At 38.8% G+C, this 18,582-nt stretch overlaps 1 protein-coding gene across 4 annotated transcripts in view; it reads left to right on the top strand.

Moving 5' to 3' along the window:
- The window catches only part of LOC109621239 (NPC intracellular cholesterol transporter 1), a 150,693-nt gene that overhangs the window by 89,874 nt on the left and 42,237 nt on the right, over nucleotides 1-18,582 (top strand). For all 4 annotated transcript variants that reach the window (XM_062849921.1, XM_062849922.1, XM_062849923.1 and 1 more), the window contains exons 3-5: nucleotides 12,371-12,530; nucleotides 12,621-12,916; nucleotides 13,141-13,339. In XM_062849921.1, coding sequence (XP_062705905.1) covers nucleotides 12,371-12,530; nucleotides 12,621-12,916; nucleotides 13,141-13,339 — 655 coding nt within the window. The remainder of the gene's footprint in view (nucleotides 1-12,370; nucleotides 12,531-12,620; nucleotides 12,917-13,140; nucleotides 13,340-18,582) is intronic.

The raw sequence follows: 18,582 nt of genomic DNA on the forward strand, positions 1-18,582 counted from the left end.
TTTGGTTTATGTTACGGCCACGAAATCTTTTGTTGGTTTTATGCATTGCCTCACAGTTTTGTGTATTTGTTTACAAAAAAATCTTTCCGACAACAACCGCAAATACAAGTTTTATTGAAATGGTATACAATAAGTGATAAAACCAATTCATGTCTACTTGCAAGTCTTTAATTGAAGGTGTTTATAGCAGAAGTTATATGATAGTTTTATGGAACGCCAAAGGTTCAAAGTAAACAACTACCACATAAAACTAATTTAGAACAACTAGCTTTTTGACATGCTCGTATAAAAAACCAGGATAAAACATGAATAAACCTTGAAGGCATGCTGATTTTTACTTGGGTAATGATTTCTGATATAGTAACTGAATTTTTCATTCAGTTTTCCACAAACTCTCATTACGTACTCACCATATGTGAAATTTTGAGAAAAATTCCATGTTTCGATATTAAATTTTCAACAACTTATGTTTGTACTATTCCATGATTTTTTCTTCGTGAACAATATGTGGGTTCTATGGTGTTATTCTGAGCACTATCAAAGTTACATAAAAAAAGATAATGTGACTTTCGGCCACATGAAAAATGGTAAACCACTCACTTAGTCCCCCACTCTCATAAGTTGTAGTTCACGCTCGGACGGAATTCCTGAAAGTTACAAAAGAAATCCCGTACAGAATCTCTGATAGGATCCTTAAAGGAATCCCGGATGGAAGCTCGGCAGGACTCCATTAAAGAATAATTGCAGAAATCCCGGGAGGAATGTATAAAAGACGGTACGATTCTTTGGAGGGACCCCGGCAGAAATCCTGGCAAGAATACCTATAATAATCATTGGCATATCTAGGATTTTTTCCTAGGGGGTGCCTGGGGGGTGCCAGTTTTAAAGGCTTCCAGGTTGTTTTGCTTTTTTTCTTGTAAAAAATACCGATCCACCTTTAACTTCTTAATACAATGATATACTGCGTCGCGGGACAAATTAGCACGAAAATTTAACCCTTAAGGACGCGCGCTGTTGTAAAAAGTACAACACATCCAAAAAGCCTCGCTCGTCGTATACAGCGCGAGCGCAAAGCAGTTTCGGTTGCTTGATGGCGCGCATCCTGAAAGGTTAAACGCGCTATATTTTAAAGAACAGTTTTTTTTAATCCGAACCGTTGTACTGACTTAACACTCTCCCCGCCATGTGAGGTTTGAGAACTTGATAACATTATACGTAATCATACATGGAATTTGTATTTTCAATTTGAACTTTACAATCATCAAAACCCTTTTTTTTGTGGATTGAATACAATGAATAAGAATTTGTGCAGAGCAATTTGTGTTTTCGGCAAAACATTGTTTCGGTAATTCCTCAGGGAATATTCCCGGGCAATTTATTTGGAAATTGTTGTACAATGTATTTTAATTAGGACTTCTTTTAAAAATCTCTCAGTAATTCCTTCAAATTTGGCAATTTCTTCGCCAATTTCTTTAAGAATTTATTTGGTAATATGTCTAGAATTTGATACTAAACACTTTTTACGCATTTTTTAAAAATTTCAGCGGAAATTCCACTAGGAGTTTATTTGGCTTTTTTTTATTCCATTGGCAAATCTTTTGAAATGTTTTCTCGGGAGTTCCTTCACCGACGAACTGACGTGACAGCTAGAACGAATAAATTCAAATTTGTTGTCCCTGACGCCATGATGAAAAATAGCCGAACACTATTGCCACCTCTACACGGTCAGAAAATTCACTCATTTTCGAGCTAAAGTGGGACAACTCAAAATTGAGTAAATTTTTTTTCCAGCGATAGCGCTGGCCCAAGTGCGAAAATCTCATCAGTTTAAGCCGTATAATATTCTTGATGATGCGAAGAATATTATACGGCTTAAACCAGTTGGATTTTTGCACTCGGGCCACCGCTATCGCTGGAAATGCAATTTACTCATTTTTTGAGCTGTTCCAGTTTAGCTCAGTTTTGTGTGAATCTTACTCATTTTAGAGTAACATTTTCTTAGCGTGTAGAACGGTTCGCGTTGATTTGATAGCTTGACCGCAAACCCCCGTGTGTTAATATAGGAAAAGGTTCGCGTCTACGCTGATTTGACAGATGCGTTCGCTCGCTTCGCTGGTCGACCGTTAAATTTAGGGGGGACAGTTTTGAAACACCACTGTCATGTCGGTTCGTCGGTGGTTCATTCGCCAATTTTTTAGTAGTCTTTCTAGCGATGTTTGGTTAATATCAACAATCCTATTGATATTTGCTATTTAAAATTCTCCAATTACTCTTCTGGCAATTCCTTCGAGAATTCTTTTAGTGAAGCCTTTGGTAATTCATTCGATATTGACTCTGGGAACTTCATCTTATTTTTTTTGGAAATGTCTTCGGCAAATCATTCTACTTTTTTCCCGATTTTCATCGATTTTTTGGACTTCCATTATCTATGCTATTAGGTATGTATTCACCTTCAAGATTTCTTCAGTCGTTATGTAAGGAATTCCTGCAGTAGATAATTTCGGAACACCTTCGGCATTTCCGGTGTTACTTGCATTGAACATTATTTGGGAATTGGAAACTTCTATTATTACTTCAAGAACTTCTTCCGTAATTCCCTTAGAAATCAATTCGGCAATATTTTCAGAGTTTTCCTTCGGGAATTTCTTTGAAAAAAAAAAACACTCTGGTGGTTCTTTGAAAAATCTGTTACTGCAATTACTTTTGGAATTCTTTCTAAATTTTCTTCAGAAATTCCTTTGATGATTTCGGAAAATTCTTTGAGAATTTCTTCGATTTTTTTGTGAATGTTTGTGGAAATTTTTATAGAATATATTTTGGCAATTTACTGTGAGATTGGATTCAGCCAAATTATTAAAAAAAAAACTTACTATTTCCATCAGGAATTCTTCTGGTAGTTTTTATATGAATTCTCTTGGCAACTACTTTAAAAGCTCTAAGGTAATTTTGATGGAATTTTTCCCGGCAATTTCTTTGGGAATTTTTCAGGAAATTTTTCGTGAATTTCATAGGATTTTCTTTAAGCAAGTCCATTTGAGGATTTCTGAATTTCCAGTTCAGCAAGTTTCGGAAGCAATAAATTTAAATACAATAAAATCATAAAAAATACAAAAGTAATCACAATAAAATTGCCTGAGAAATTTTCAAAATAACTGAAAAAGAAATTGATAAAATAATTACGGAGGAATAGCCATTGAAATATGAAAAAAAAATCAAAGAAATTGTTGATTGCATTCCCAAGAAACGTAACTAGTTGAATATCAGTTTCTTTAACTATAGTTTTCTTAAGAGTGGTTTGTTCCTCTCCTAAAAAGCTAAAATGTTTGTTGGGTTCCAATGAAACTACCGTAGAAATTAAAAAAAAAAAACAACCATGTCTCAGGAACCTTCAAAGAAATGATAATACTGCGATTTAGCAAATACGAAGCCGTGTGTTCTCGAATCCCACCAGAACGCGATTTTATTCCACAAATTCATCTCTCATTTAGTGAATTAGCAACATTCTGTGCCTTCTAATTAATTAAAAGTTTTTCCCGTACATTCCTATGAGATTTCACTAGAGATTTCTCTAGTAATACATTTTAGGGTTTTTCTGGAAATTCCAACTTTTCTAGAAATTTGTTTAGGGATTTCTCTAGAGATTTCTATTGGGATTCCTGCAGCTAGAATTCCTTGAAGGGGGCCAAGAGGAGTTCCAGGTGTAATATCATGATTGATTTCCAGAGTAATCTTTAGAAAAATCCCTGGAATAATCAAAGGCATTTATGGAAGTATCCTAGGAAAACTGCCTAGAAGAATCCCGGCAAGAATTCCAGGAGAAATCTCTAGATGGATTCCTGCAGGTATCACAGTAAAAATTTCTTGAGGAGGAATTCCTGGATGAAAGACAAGAGGAGTTCCTGGAGAAGTCCAACAAGAAATATTTGGACAAATCCCAGTTTTTTAGGATTTCCAGGAGGACACACCGGAGTTACTTCTGCAAGACTCCTAGGAGATCCCAGCAAGTTTTTGAAGGAATCCCTGGAGACATTCTTAGAAGAATTCCTAGAAGAATTCTGGGAGGTATTACAGTAAGAATGACTGGAGGAGTCCTAGGAGGAATTGCTGGAAGAACCACAGCAGGAATAGCTTGAGAAATCCAGTTGAAATTCCTGGATGAAGGCCAAGAGGAGTTCCTGTAGGAATCCCATGGAGAACTTATGAGAGAATCCGTGGACAAAATATTTTGGATAAAAATTCCTAGAGGAATCACCGGAGAGTTTCTGAAGAAATCGCAGAAAAAATCTCAGGAGGTATTTTTAGATGGATTCTGGGATGTATCACTAAAGAAACCTCAGCTGAAATCCTAGAAGGAATTGCTGGAGAAAACTGTACAGGAATTTCTAGAGCAACCCCATCAGGAATGCCGGGGGAATCCAAAGAAAAAATCCTTGGAATACCTTGAAAAGTCCCTGCAAGAACCGGTAGAGGTATTCTGGAAGAATCTATAGAGAAGACCCTGAAGGAATCGCAGGAAGATTTTCTGAAAGAACCTCAGGAAGAATGCCAGCCATAATGCTAGGATAAATTCGTATAGGAATCACTAGGAAGAATTTCTGGACGTATCATAGTAAGAATTTGTGGAGGAATTGCTGGAAGAATCACAGGAGGAGTTGTTTGAGGTATTCTTGGAGAAAGGCCAAAAAGAGTTTCTGCAGGAATTCTATGAGGATTTTCTGGCGGAATATTTGGATAAAATCACTGGATGAATTCCTGGGTGAGTCCTTGGAGAAATCCCTGGTGGAACAACCAAAGGAATTTCTGCAAAAAATCCAGGAAGATTGCCTGGAAAGATCTCAGCAAAAAAAACAGGAGAAAGCTCTAGAAGAATCCGTAGCATAATTTCTGAAGTACCACAGTTAGAATTTCTGGAGGAAGAATAGCTGGAAGAACCACATGAATTGCTTGAGCAGTCACAGCTGGAATATCTGGAGGAATTCCTAGAACTCTGGGAGCTATCATAGAAGTAATTTCTAGAGAAATCCTAGAATCATCAATGCCTGGGGTATCTTAAGAGAAGTTCCTCTAACAAATTCCTGGAGGAATACCTACAGTTCTCCTTGACAGAATCGGTAGAAGTATACTAGAGGAAACCCTGAGGGAATCGCAGGAGAAATTTCTGGAGGAATCTCTGGAAGATGTTCCGAAAGTATTGCAGCAAGTAAGTATGCCAGGAGAAATCCCTAGAAGTATTTCTGAAGGAGTCCTTATGGGAATTGCTTGAAGAATTCCAGCTTAAATTCATGAAAGAAGGTCAATAGAAGTTCTTGGGGAAATCCCCTGTGGAATTTCTGGAAGAACCTCTGTAGAAAGTCCTGGATATGTCCTAGAAAAAATGTATGGAAGAATCAATGAAGGGATTTTATATAAAAATCTCATCTTCCGGAAGAACTTTCCTAGTAGAATTCCAGAAGGTATCACAGTGAGATTTTTTAGAGAAGAAGAGAAATCGCTGGAAGAATTGCAGCAGGAGTTGCTTGAGAAATCCTAGTCACAATTCCCGGATGAAGGCCAATATAAGCGCCTGGAGGAATTCCATCAGAAATTTCTGGAAGAATCTCTGAATGAAATCTCTGAAGGAATTCCTGGAAGAATCACCGGAGGAGCTTCTGAAAGGATCCCAGGAAGATTGCTTGAATAATTCCACCAGAAATTCCTGAAGAAATCCTAATAGTAATTTTTAGAGGAATCCTTAGAAGAATTCCGAGAAGAATCATAGTAAGAATTTCCAAAGAAATCTTAGCAGAATTTACTGGATCAATCTCTGCAGAAATTTCTAGTACACCAAAACCTCCATTTAGGTAATGGATCGGGACTGCCTAAATAGAATTTTTACCTAAATGGATTCAGTTTATTACCTAAATGGAGTACAATGTTGCAAAGAAGTTTAAGAAGGGAGAGTTACTAGGAGATTTAAAGGAGGTCATCCGGAGTTTCAGATGGCTTTCAAGGAGTTTCAGGAGGGGAGGGGCTTCAGGGGCGTTTCGGGGGTTTTAGAGAGTCTTAGATCAGAATTGTCATTCAAATGACTAACTGGGCATGAAACACGAAAACCTTGCAAAATTCCGCCAGACTGAAAAATAATTGAATGTCGGGTCAAAGTCGGGTCAATTTTTATCGCATGTTGGACCATTGTTGGACCAACATTGAACAACTGTTGGGTCTATGTTGGGTTTCGTGGCCAAAATAAAAACAGGTGAATGATAGGTTGATGTCGAGTTTGACGTCATCAATGCTGGAGCTTATACATATCAATTGAATGATGGAAGGATGGTTGATTATCTCAATTTTAACCGGAAATGACGCCGGATACTGACACTTTTCAACACTGCATGGAAGGGGGGGGGGTGTTTAGGGGGCATATCTCAACATTTCATCCCTCCTCCCCTCTCCCCATATCCCTTTAACACCACACACTACTTCTTTCCTGTAAACCAACCTTATACCTAATCTCAAGTACTCCAACTGATCTGAACACAATCAAATTCCATTTAGGTAACGTTACCTAAATGGAGGGACCTACATAGATTTTACCTAAATGGATCCTACCTAAATGGAGGTTTGAGTGTATGTACAACCCCATCAGGACTGCCTGAAGTATCCTAAGGGAAGTTTATTGAAGAAATATCGGAAGGAATCCTTGAAGAAAGGCTAGATACAGGTATTTCTGAAGGAATCTGTGGAGAAGTCTGTTAATTGTTCTTACCAATAAACGCCAAAACGTACAACAGTTATATAAGTAATTCCGGGTGTGCTTAAGTTTTGTTCAAATGTGCCATTAATAAATATTGGAATTACTGTGTAAAGTTTTAAATTTTTGGTGACTCAAGGAAAAATTCTAGGGGGTGCCAAATTTGTTCTAGGGGGTGCCAGGCACCCCTGGAACCCCCCCTAGCTACGCCAATGATAATAATCCCGCAAAATTTTCAAGATTCACAGGAATCTTTGAAAGAATACAAGTTGCACATCCCTGGAGTAATCCTAGCAGGAACCCCTAAATGAATCATTTACGAAATCTCGGAAGGGATCTTTAAAGGAGCTTCAGCAGTAATCTCCGAAGGAATGCTTACTAGATCACTTGAATGAAACCTTTCAAGATTTTCTAACGCAATCCCGGTAGAAATCCCTAAAGGAACCCCGGGAGGGTTATCTGAAGGAATTCTGGGAGGCATATCTGGTGGAATCCTGAGAAGAATCTTATCTGAAAGCTTGGTAGGAATCCCTAAAATAATCACAGAAGAAATCCCGGGAGGGATTACTGTATAGATTCCGAGAGGAATGCTTGAAACCTCCCGAGAAGCCAGCAAGGATCCCGACACGTATACCTGAAAGAATTCCGCTAGTATTCTCTGAACATATTTCGACAGCACTTTTTGAAAGTGTTCTAGGATAAATCTGTGAAGTAATTCCAGCAAAAGTTCATGAAAGAATGCTGGCTAGAGTTACTGAAAAAAATTCTGTAATTCTAAAGTAATCCCGGCGGAAATTCCTGAAGTTATAAGAATACCTTAGACTTAGAGGGATCACGGCAGGAATCCCTACTGATAGCTGAGTTGGAATTCCTGCAAAACCCATAGAAGATGTCCCGGAAGGAATTATGGAATAAATTCATAAAAAAATCGGGAAAAAAATTTAAAAGAATCCCATCATAAATTACGGCATAAATACTCAAAAATCTAGGATTGCCTAATCAAACGCTCGGCAGAAATCTATATTTTTCAATATTATTTTTCGGGAGGAATCTCAGCACGAATCCCGGAAGGAATCTGAAGTAATTCCATCACGAATCCCCGAAGAAATGCAGAAAAAAATAAAATAAACTTTTCAGAACTTTCTGAAGGTTTCTCGAAAAAATCTCATCTCACTTCTTCACCCTACTCTCTACGTTCTACCTTACTGTCGTCTCTGTCCTCTATCCCAACTCTCTACCCTGCGCTCTATCATGACCCTCAACCCTACCATCTACCCTACCCTCTACCCTATTCTCTACCATAACCACTGCCTTATTCTTTACCCTACCTTCTACCGTACCCTCTACTCTAACCCTTCATCATACTCTTTATACTGTGCTTAATCGTACCGTCTACTCTCTACCCTAACCCTTCCCCTATAGGGGACCCTCAACCCTACTCACCATCCTACCCTCTTCCCTACTGTATACCCTACCCTCTACCTTAACATTCTACTCTACTTTCTCTACCCTATCCTCTACCGACCCTCAACCTCACCCTCTACCCTCTTAGTCATCAAGCCCGATCAATAGATACCCATATTGCATGGTATCATAACTCTAACTGCCATTTCGTGGCCGCCATCTTGAATATGTTCCGCCATTTTGGATTCCAAAATAGCGTCAAATGTTGATTTTTGACTTCTACTCATCAAGCCCCATCGATAGATACCCATGTTGCATGGTATAATAGCTCAAACTAGCAAGCAGTGGACGCCATCTTGAATATGGTCCGCCATCTTGGATTTTATTTTTGAGTTCTACTCATGAAGCCCGATAGTTACCCATATTGCTTAGTATACGAAGCAGCATTGCCGTTAAATAGCATACATTCTGGAGTTTTGGCCGCCATATTCGAACCTAAGCCGCCATCTTGAATTCCAATACCCCTACAACCACCTCCACAACCTAAGGAATGTGTATGCCAAATTTTATTGAAATTGCTTGACGCATACCAGAGTTATGCTGGAACACACATACATTTACACATACATGCATGCATACATATAAACATAGGGGCCGTCCATATACCACGTGGACAGAAAATTCATGGTTTTTGATCCCCTCCCCCCTCCCCGTGGACAAGCGTGGACTTTTCATTGACCCCTACCCCCCTCCCCCAATGTCCACGTGGACATCCGATTTTTTTTTTTTAATATTTCTAAAATAAACGGAAAAAACTATTTTAAAAAGTTTTTTAAATAATGTTTTCTTTTTTCTTCGTAAACATTGCCTTAAATATAATTAATAACTTGATGAATAACAAAATTCTATAGCTTTATATAAAATACAAACAAGTTATTATTTATGATTTTTTAACAAAAAAAATACAGGGAGAAAACTTTATAAGTGACGTTATTTTAAAGTCTTTCTCAAAAAGGCAGGTGCGGGTTCGATTCCCGCTTCAGTCAGTGAAAAATTTTCGTCAAACGGAAAATTCCCCACTGGATCATTGTATATTTCGTATGATGTCCATCGCCTAATGTTAGTGATTGCTCAGTCTGAGCAATCTCTGGTTGAAGACGGTGTTAATTAAAATGTTTTTTTTTTTTTTTTTGTAAAGATGAAGTATTGTTTTCTTAGATTTTTGTTGAGATAAGAATATATTTCTCAGAATCTTACAAAAACAAAAATTACAGCAACTCTTTTAAAATGCATGGAGTATAGTCGAAACTAAATTATATTGCTGAGATTTAGACTTCAATATCCTATAGAAAAATCTTAAATTTTGAAGGAAGCTCCAAAAAAGTTTTTTTTTTTAGTTTTTATTTATGTGTAATTTAACTTAGATGCTAATTCTACACTTCCTCCAAAAAAGTGTTTTAGATAAGCCTGCAAATCTTCACATGTATTTTGAAACTTTGAAATAGTTTACAAAATTTGATATAATAATCCATACAGAACTTCACTGAAAACTTCCTGACTGAAGCACCAACATTTGCATGGTCTACATTTTAAATTTCCAGACTATTCCTCGATGAAAAAAGTAAGTAATTAGAAGTTGTGATAATATAAAACCAATTAGTCGATGAGTCAATATAATGATGTATTTTGCTTGAAGAAGTCACGTCCAACTAAAAAACAATGTATAATAAAATAAAATGTAAAGAACTGTAATTGAAGAAAATCTCATCAATAACGCAACATAATTTGTTTCGTTTGTAAATCTTTGTTTCTTAATTCTTATGTCGGCTGTTCGGGTCCGTATGAAGTTGATCATCAATATTAACTTCTTTTCCCGATCAGCCTAGATAGCTGTGTAGTGTCGGTAGCGGTTGTCTCAATTGGCTAAGAATAACACTACGGACCACCTGTTCCGGGGGTAAAAGTCCACTAAACAGGGAACCCCAATCCAAGGTGTCAGGCGACCCGTGCTGATGGATGAATGGTTGAGGAGGTTTAAAATATGCTCGATCTTTAATGGAGCCCGTAACGTAGGTAGATCGCCTTTATGTGTTGCGTTACGGTTCACGATCTACCAAACCGAACCCTAGTGACATCCGGTTTGTCAAGTTGGGGTAATGTGTTTTGGTAATAAGGATTCATGGTACAAAGTCCTTGTTACTGGTGACAGTTTCTAAAATTGCATTTATTCTGCCTTGCTGATAGTTAAAGAATCGGACTTTGCCCACCCGAGACTACACTTGATGTTAGGAAATCAAACATACTTTACGTATCCAAGCACGTACTAACCTATCAAGGACTGTTAAGTTCTGGTAATTCAAGGACTCACGTGCATTCTTATTGCTGAACACATTCTCTAATTTGACAGAGTTTTATAACTAGCCTAAAGTCCCGGGTTTTTCTTTGTTGTCCTGGGACTAAACTAGAAGCAAGACACGGATGGGGCTAGAGTTCCGATGCATGGATAAATATCAGTACCACCGTTTTGTTTTTCTCAGAATTCAAATAGATTGTGTTTGATTAGGGGCACTCTTTCACTGGGATTTAAATCTCTATGATAACGGGACCTTTTTATCGCAATCTATTTCTTGCACCTCTGGGATAACAAAACAGGAACTGTACAGAAATCGATGCTTCATTGCCTCTCAATGACAATGGAGTAGTACGACATGCACTAAATACTAAGGATACGGGTAATGCCACAAAAGATCTAAATACTGGTCGCAGTGGCTCACCCGAACAAAAAAAAAAAATTCTTATGTCAATGTTGTCCACGTGGACATTTGACGAACCCCCACCCCCCTCTCCGTGGACAAGCGTGGACTTTTCTCGAACCCCCCCCCCCCCCCCCCCCTCCAAGTTGTCCACGTAGTATATGGACGGCCCCATACAAATATACAAACATATAAACATACATTAACTTTTGTATGTATTGATTAACAACTCTGAAGAAGCAATGAACTTTACATTATTAATCATTGTCAAGATTCTACCCGGGTAGACGAGAATATCTAAATCATATCTCAAATCGAACACTTTTTGCTGTCATAGCTCGATGTGATTTTGATGAGTTATTCAAAAATCTAATGAATATCGCACGAAAAGCTCAAAGTGATATGATATCAGTTTTTGTTCTTGTCGAAATAGCTGAAAATTTCTACACAAGAACAAGTTTAGCTCTTCTGCACAAAATGGAACACATACACCCATAGAGATGGCCCAATGTTAGTGAAATGTCATGTGCATCTTTCTGAGCTGTGGAAACTAAGAACCGCATGCTCTTATTCCCATGTTATTTACAACAGTGAGCCACAGTTGAGTGGTAAGCATCGCCGCCTGTGGATCCCAAGGTCGTATGCTGGATGTTGACATTTTTTAATTTTTTTTTTCTAGAAAACAGTGTCAAATCTTGTCTGCTATTGTTTTGATTTTGTAATACCTTAACGAGCTATTATTGAGTAGATTTTACTATCATTTCTGTTCTTTTACCTCTTATATCAATCAAACCAATATCAGTTTTTGCTCTTCAGTTATTCAATCAATCATAACTGAATATGCTATTCATCAGATTTTTCCACCTACTCGGGGTGAAAAAAATTTCTTTCGAAATTATGCTCATTGATTGTGACAATACGTAATCTTTGGAGCATTGTTTACGGCACCTAGTGAACCAGTCACAAACTATATTGTTCTCTATGAACAAGGTATGGATATGGAGAACATCTTCTCTGAAGAAAGTCTTCTAAAATTTTGCCTAATTCTGGAGATATTCACATCAAAATGACTGTCCTATTTATAGGACGCTGGACGTTCGAGGCATCTGTCCTATGAATGGGACGCTGAACGAATGTGGGTTAAGCTGATTACAAGTGTGCAAGAACACCACAAAAATTACATTGTAGTTCTTAAGGCCTTTACTCGTGGAAGTTCTTGGAGGACCTAGAACATCTTTGGGAATTAGTTCCTTACAGAAAAATGGCTCATGGATCTTTAGGATGTTACAACGTATCAGTAATGTAATAACAATCTATTGAGTACGCTTGGAGATCTTAAGGCACGACAGTTCTTAGGCGACCTAGAATAGATCCGTATAACATAACATATCTCAGAAGCTTCAAATCTCTCGGTACAAACAATAAACATTATTATAATTACTTTATTAATTTATTTTCTTTCGCTCCGCCATTCCCCGTCCAGGTTCAAATCCTCAACAACAATGTCAAACTGGCGGCGAATTTCCTCGCCCGGTGTCCCTCGTGCATGGCCAACCTGGTCCGGCACATGTGCGACTTCACCTGCCATCCGAAGCAGTCCACCTTCATGGAAGTGAAGGCAACAGAGCAGAATGAAAAAACCAGTAAGTGTACACCTATCTAGCAGTAAAGCAATTTTCCGAACGGAGAGAATATATTGACCAATTAGATTTAATGGCGCCATTTAATTACAGAAAAAGAATACATCACCGAAATCGATCTGCACATCATGGAGCACTACATGAACGGAACGTACGGCTCGTGCACCCAGGTGTCGGTCCCCTCGACCGGGCAGCTGGCGCTGGATCTCATGTGCGGCGAGTGGGGCGCTTCCCGGTGCAGCGCCAAGAAATGGTTCACCTATATGGGCACCAAGGAAGGCAACTACTACGTACCCTTCCAGATTAACTATGTGGCCCACCAGAGCAGCAACGACAGTGCGTTCGAACCGCTGGAACCACGGGTGGTTCCCTGTAGCCAGAAGCTGGATGTAAGTTTGTATCTCAATTGTTAACCATTAGTGGTAGATACTTGAATATTTCAACAAAAATTAATTGGATTCATGCAACTACTTTTCAAGTGAAACTCAAATCATCCGTTACCGTTAACGAGGACCGTAGCTAAAGCCCTCGACTTTTGACCTTTGCCACACTTTCATCTCCGCAGCAACAAGCCAGCCAACCAACAACTCACCGGGGTTTCCTCTATTTACAGGACAAAACTCCTGCCTGTTCGTGCATTGACTGTGAAGCGTCCTGTCCGCGGCCACCGGCCCCGTCGCCTCCACCGCAGCCCTTCGTGATCTACGGTTTCGACGGGTACGCCGTGGTTATGTTCTTTGTGTTTCTGGTGTGCAGCGGGCTCTTCGTGATCGGCGCATGCCTCTGTCAGTCCGGGAGCAACAACGGAGCCGGTAAGTTTCCATCCATCCATCCATCTCTCGCTCTTCTCTCGTGCCGCACCAAAACAAAACATCCCTTACCATACCTATTCGTCGTCATCATCGGTGGTAAGATGGTCTCCACCTCTTTTGGCGTTTCTGGGTGGCTTCGTCTTGATTCCACAAACTTGTACATTATGATTGAAACGGTTTTCCGCGCGTGTTTTCCATCTTATTTTTTCTTTCCGGTTTCGTCCGCCCCAAAGTTGCACTATTGCCGAAGCTGTCCCAAAGGTGCCTTGTCCAGTGGGTTTTATGACTTCTTTTCCATTTTGTATGTACGTGAAGGGGTGATTCCACGAGATATAAACAAATCGACTAACACAGCGTTTCAAACATCTGGCTTGATAGAAAAGTCTAGCTAAACCAGTAAAAGTATGCTGATAATTCCCAAAACGCAAAATTCGCTAAGCAACATGCACATATTTGGCCAGATAAAGATTCTTCAACTGACAAAAGCTTATTAATTGGACAACTCCACTCGTGACTGATTCTGCCAGAGCAGAGAGTTATGTCTAGCCGATGCATAGTTAAGATTCCATTGTTGGCAAGCACACATCCTCGAGGCATGACACGTGAGTTTCCCGATACATTTTTCTTCAACGTTGCAAACTTCGGATTCACAAGAGTATCTCGATAGAAGTTTCTCTTACAAAAAGTATCGGTTAGGTTTTTATCAGATCCCTCCTAACCATTTAACTAGGCACTATAAGTATATACCACAGACAAACAGACGTAACACTTGCGACTTTTCCATCGACCACGCTTTTAACGATCATTTTAAATTTTCATAGTTGTGGCTTTCACAACCAGAGGCGCGCGCATCGTTTTTCTATGCGATTGACGTTTCATACTAGCGCCTTCTGTTGACGATATTGTACAACACAATGATTCGTGCAACTTTTCCACCAGGTGATGGTAGTGTGAACTGGGCAATGGATTTCCATGTGAATCGTTCAAGCTGTTACGTCTGTTTGTCTGTGTATATACTATAATGAATTAGGGGTCACTTGAACAAGTAATACGTTATTCTTTGCCAATTAAGACAACCGCTATAGACCTTACACAGCTATCTAGTATGATCAATGTTGAAGATTTATTCTATACAGGTCGCAAAAGTCTTTCGAATCTGTTTACACTATTGAAAAACGTTGTAAATTAATTGACGAACAAAGTGAGTCAAAAATATGTTAACGAAAAAATTGAATGTTTTGTCGATTTGTCGTGGAATGACTCTCACGTGAAATCCATAACAAATTTTGAAAACGACGTATAATCAATGCTACACCATTGATTATACGTCGTTTTCAAAATTTGTTACTGAAATGACCACATCGAACGAGATGAAGCAAACCAGAGCTGCACACGTGTGCCGCTTTCTTGCGAATTTCCCCATCTTCTTCTCAACTGCTCAAAAGTTTTGCTTCTACTAACGTTTGGAGCGTAGGGGTAGGCGGGGCAATATGGACACCCTAAGGTTTTTGCCAATTTTACCTGGCAAGATGTCAAAAAAGTTTAGTTTTTTGATACATGTATCCTTTTAAAGACTATTTAGCATCTATTGCATAAGAATGCTCACGAAGAAAAATGATTTATCCACTTCAAAAAATGTTATGAAAAATGTTAGTTTTTCATGACCGTCTTCAAGCATACGGGGCAGAATGGACACCCCCATGGGGCATTATGGACACCATGAGACTTTTACGAATTTCGTACATTATTTACACCTATAAAGTAGGGGTGTGCCGATATCGATAAATCCGATATTATCGATAATTATCGGGTTCAAATTATCGATACGATATCCGATAATTTAAAATCCGATATCGACGATATTCTCCGCACGATATCGGACAGTCCATCAGTGCTATTTAGCCAACTAAGTTTGCAGCAAGAGAAAATTTTCAAGTCTCGCTGATTTAGGAAATCAGCTGACGTTTCAGTGGAGTTATTACGAATGGATAGTTCAACGTAAGGTTTAACGGCATATTGTCTATCCGGTTGGAATCAAGAAAGACAATCAATCAAAAATTGCATGTTTCTTGGTCCAAAAGGGTCGCCACTTTTTTGGGACTCCTGCGCTTTGTTGCTGATGACAAGGAGAGGAGATAGATGCACACTACTTCCAAAAACGTCGCGAATTGTGCGACGTTCGATATAGTGGCGAAGTGACAATATTATTTACTTAAGGGTCAACAAGGGAAGAGTAGAGCAATTAAGAAATCTGTATTGAGAGTATTAACCTTCCGTAACTTGCGCGGTTGGCTACCTGCGTCAGCACCACGCTAACGCTGAGTACAAAAAGCGAGATTTTTTCAACGTGTTGTACAAAATACAACAGCGCGATCACTCGAGGGTTAATAAACATGGCTTCCCGCTGTTGCATCAAGGCTGCAAGAAAATTAATAACTGGAAATGCCATGTCAGTCTCTTCTCAGCATTTGTCTTTGAAATGGCTTCAAAAGTTAATATTTTCACTTTAAAAAGTCATCAGCGAAACAGAAACCGTAAAATGTATATAATTACTACATTTTAGAATAAAATGTCATATTTCATTCATTATCGGATATCGGATTCGATATCGATAATTGGAAACCGATATCGTTTCGATATCGATAATTGGGTAAACCGATATCGATAATATCGATAAATCTGGTCTCGGCACACCACTACTATAAAGTAATTTCATTGCAAAACAACTATTATGAATGAATAATTCGCCGAAGTAGTTCATTTTTGTTAAGTTAATTTAAATTCAGGCTGTTTTGGATAAAGCTTCGTTTTTGTCGGCATGTACAGCTGTGCCTAGAACAACTATTTTCCGCTGCTGTCGTTTTTTGACCAATTTGTTTCACCCTATGTCTACTATAGTGAACTTTTAACCGAAAATATACTGAAATCGAAGAATTTGATTGGTTTGTGATTTAGGTTATATTTTTCCCTTGCCGCTTCTTTCAAAAAGGTGAGTGTCCATTTTGCCCCGGCAGCAGAAGATATTTCCAAACTTGATTTTTGATATAATAAAGAAGAAAATATAAACATGTTAAGCATGTACATACAGCAAAACTACTTACATGTGTTCTAGAAATATCAGGTTTTATTCGGCCTGCAATAAATTAATCACTAAACCTTGTTTTAGATGGTGTGAAAATTATAATTTACATGCACAAAAAACGGAGGACGCAACTTTTTCGTGTAAAATCAAGTATAATTTTAATTTCGAATGTTTCTTTCCTGAAACTACGTTTTAGACAAATGGACTATATTCTCCATTCATTAAAAGTTCAAAAAAGTTCGCATATTTCAAAATATTGAGGGTGTCCATTCTGCCCCGGGTGTCCATAATGCCCCGCCTACCCCTACGTACTTTTTTGTTATCCTTACATCCCTCCCTCAACTCCCCGCGGTGTTGTTATTTCATAAAATAAAGCCCCACTACTGCAGCAGCAGTAGCAGTAGTTACCCCTAGTTCCCTGTACGGTTACTAACCTTTTTATCGGCTGGCGGCGGACCTAAGTTTGTTTTCTCTCTCTTTTGTATCATGATGGGTTGGGCTTGGGCGAGAATGACACACGTGTGCTAACATTGTTTAATACTCTTGTTGTGAGCGTGCATTATTATTATTATCTCTAGATACATAAACAGAGTTCCTTTTAGTCGCACCTGATGGGTTAAACCCTTGTCTCGGATTAAAGAGTTTTTTTTGCTTTATCGGTAGTTAGTTAATATAGAGAGGCGCGAGTGAATCCATTAGCAGCGGTTAACTAGGTATAGAGCAAATGGGCAAAATCGTACGAGAAATAAATCACACTCGCTGATAAGGGCCGTCGTGGTATCGGTGTCGTAGTCGTTTTTGTTGTTGTTGTTGTTATTGATATCTGAACCACTTCGGTGTGAGTCACAATTACTGACAATAATTGCAGCCAGCTGTCGGTTGCATGTGCTCGCTGCTGGTGAGCTACGCAAAATCACGATACAAAATAAATATCTTGAACAAAGCGATAAGGGAACGCTTCATGCGCTTTCTAAGAAATTCAACGATAGGTGAGGAAAATCGTAATGGAATGCAATCGATGTTCAACCTGTTTAGGTGTTTTGCAATCAGATGAGTGACGTTTGTTCAGTTTTTCGGTAGATGGTTCGGTCTAATGGACTTTGTGTCTGTTAGCGATTAGGGTCGTAGTGTTGTTGGGACTCCGATAAAAACCTCGAAACTGAACGAAAGTTCGGAAATCACAAAGGAAGTTTCCTAATTTAAATTGAGATTAGTTGACACCATTGTAAGCCTAGATATTTCGATCTATGCTGGAAAACTGTGATTTTAACGAAACCTGTGATTTTAACCCTTCAGGACGCGCGCCGTTGTAAAAAGTACAACACTACCAAAAAATCTCGCTTGCCGTCCAGAGATCATTCCTGAGTATCCAAAATTTGTCTTGGGAAATTCCATTTAGAATTACACCCTGAATTGCTGAAATCCCACTGCTTTTTAATCCTTAAAATTCTTACAGAATTTTCTCCCGACTTCCACTCGCAATTCTTCTCGGGTTTTCTCTTGGAGTTTTTTTTTAATTCCTCCCGAGATTTTTCCCAGCGTTTCTCCTTGGATTCGTCTAGTTATTTTTCTTGGAGGGTATTATTTAGGGTTTCTGTCAGTTTCTATCGGAATCTCATCCAGAGGTTTTCCTGAAATCGCTCACATAGTACTTTCCGGGATATCTTTTAGCGATTCTCGAGATTAATTCCAGGTTTCCTCCAGGAGTTTTTTTCTACGTTTTCTCCAAAAGTTCTTCACCAGACTTCTTACGGAGTTTTTTTTTTGCGAGATTTCACCAACGCTTCTTTTTGAAAACTCTCGCCATTTCTTAAGTGATATTCCGCGACTTACTCCGGGAGAAATTATAAGAAAATTCACTGTGAAAAATCTCGGGAGGAACTCTAGAGGATGGATCTTGAAAGATTCTGCAGGAGAAATCGCGGGAGGAATTGCAGTATGTTCCGAAAGTAACTATGGGAGCAATCAAGGGAAAATCTCTAGTAGAATTCAGGAGGATCTCCTCTAAGAGCTCTGTAGAAGAATTCCTTGGACAAACTACATGAGAATTTAAAAATCCTGCAGAATACCCAAGAGGAACTTGTGAAGATACTCTTGGAGAAGTATTGTGGGAAAGTCCCAGAAAATTTCGATTGGAATTTTGGTAGGAATCATGGGAGAA

The sequence above is a fragment of the Aedes albopictus genome, chromosome 2 (assembly GCF_035046485.1).
Source record: "Aedes albopictus strain Foshan chromosome 2, AalbF5, whole genome shotgun sequence".
In the NCBI taxonomy this organism is placed as follows: Eukaryota; Metazoa; Arthropoda; class Insecta; order Diptera; family Culicidae; genus Aedes; species Aedes albopictus.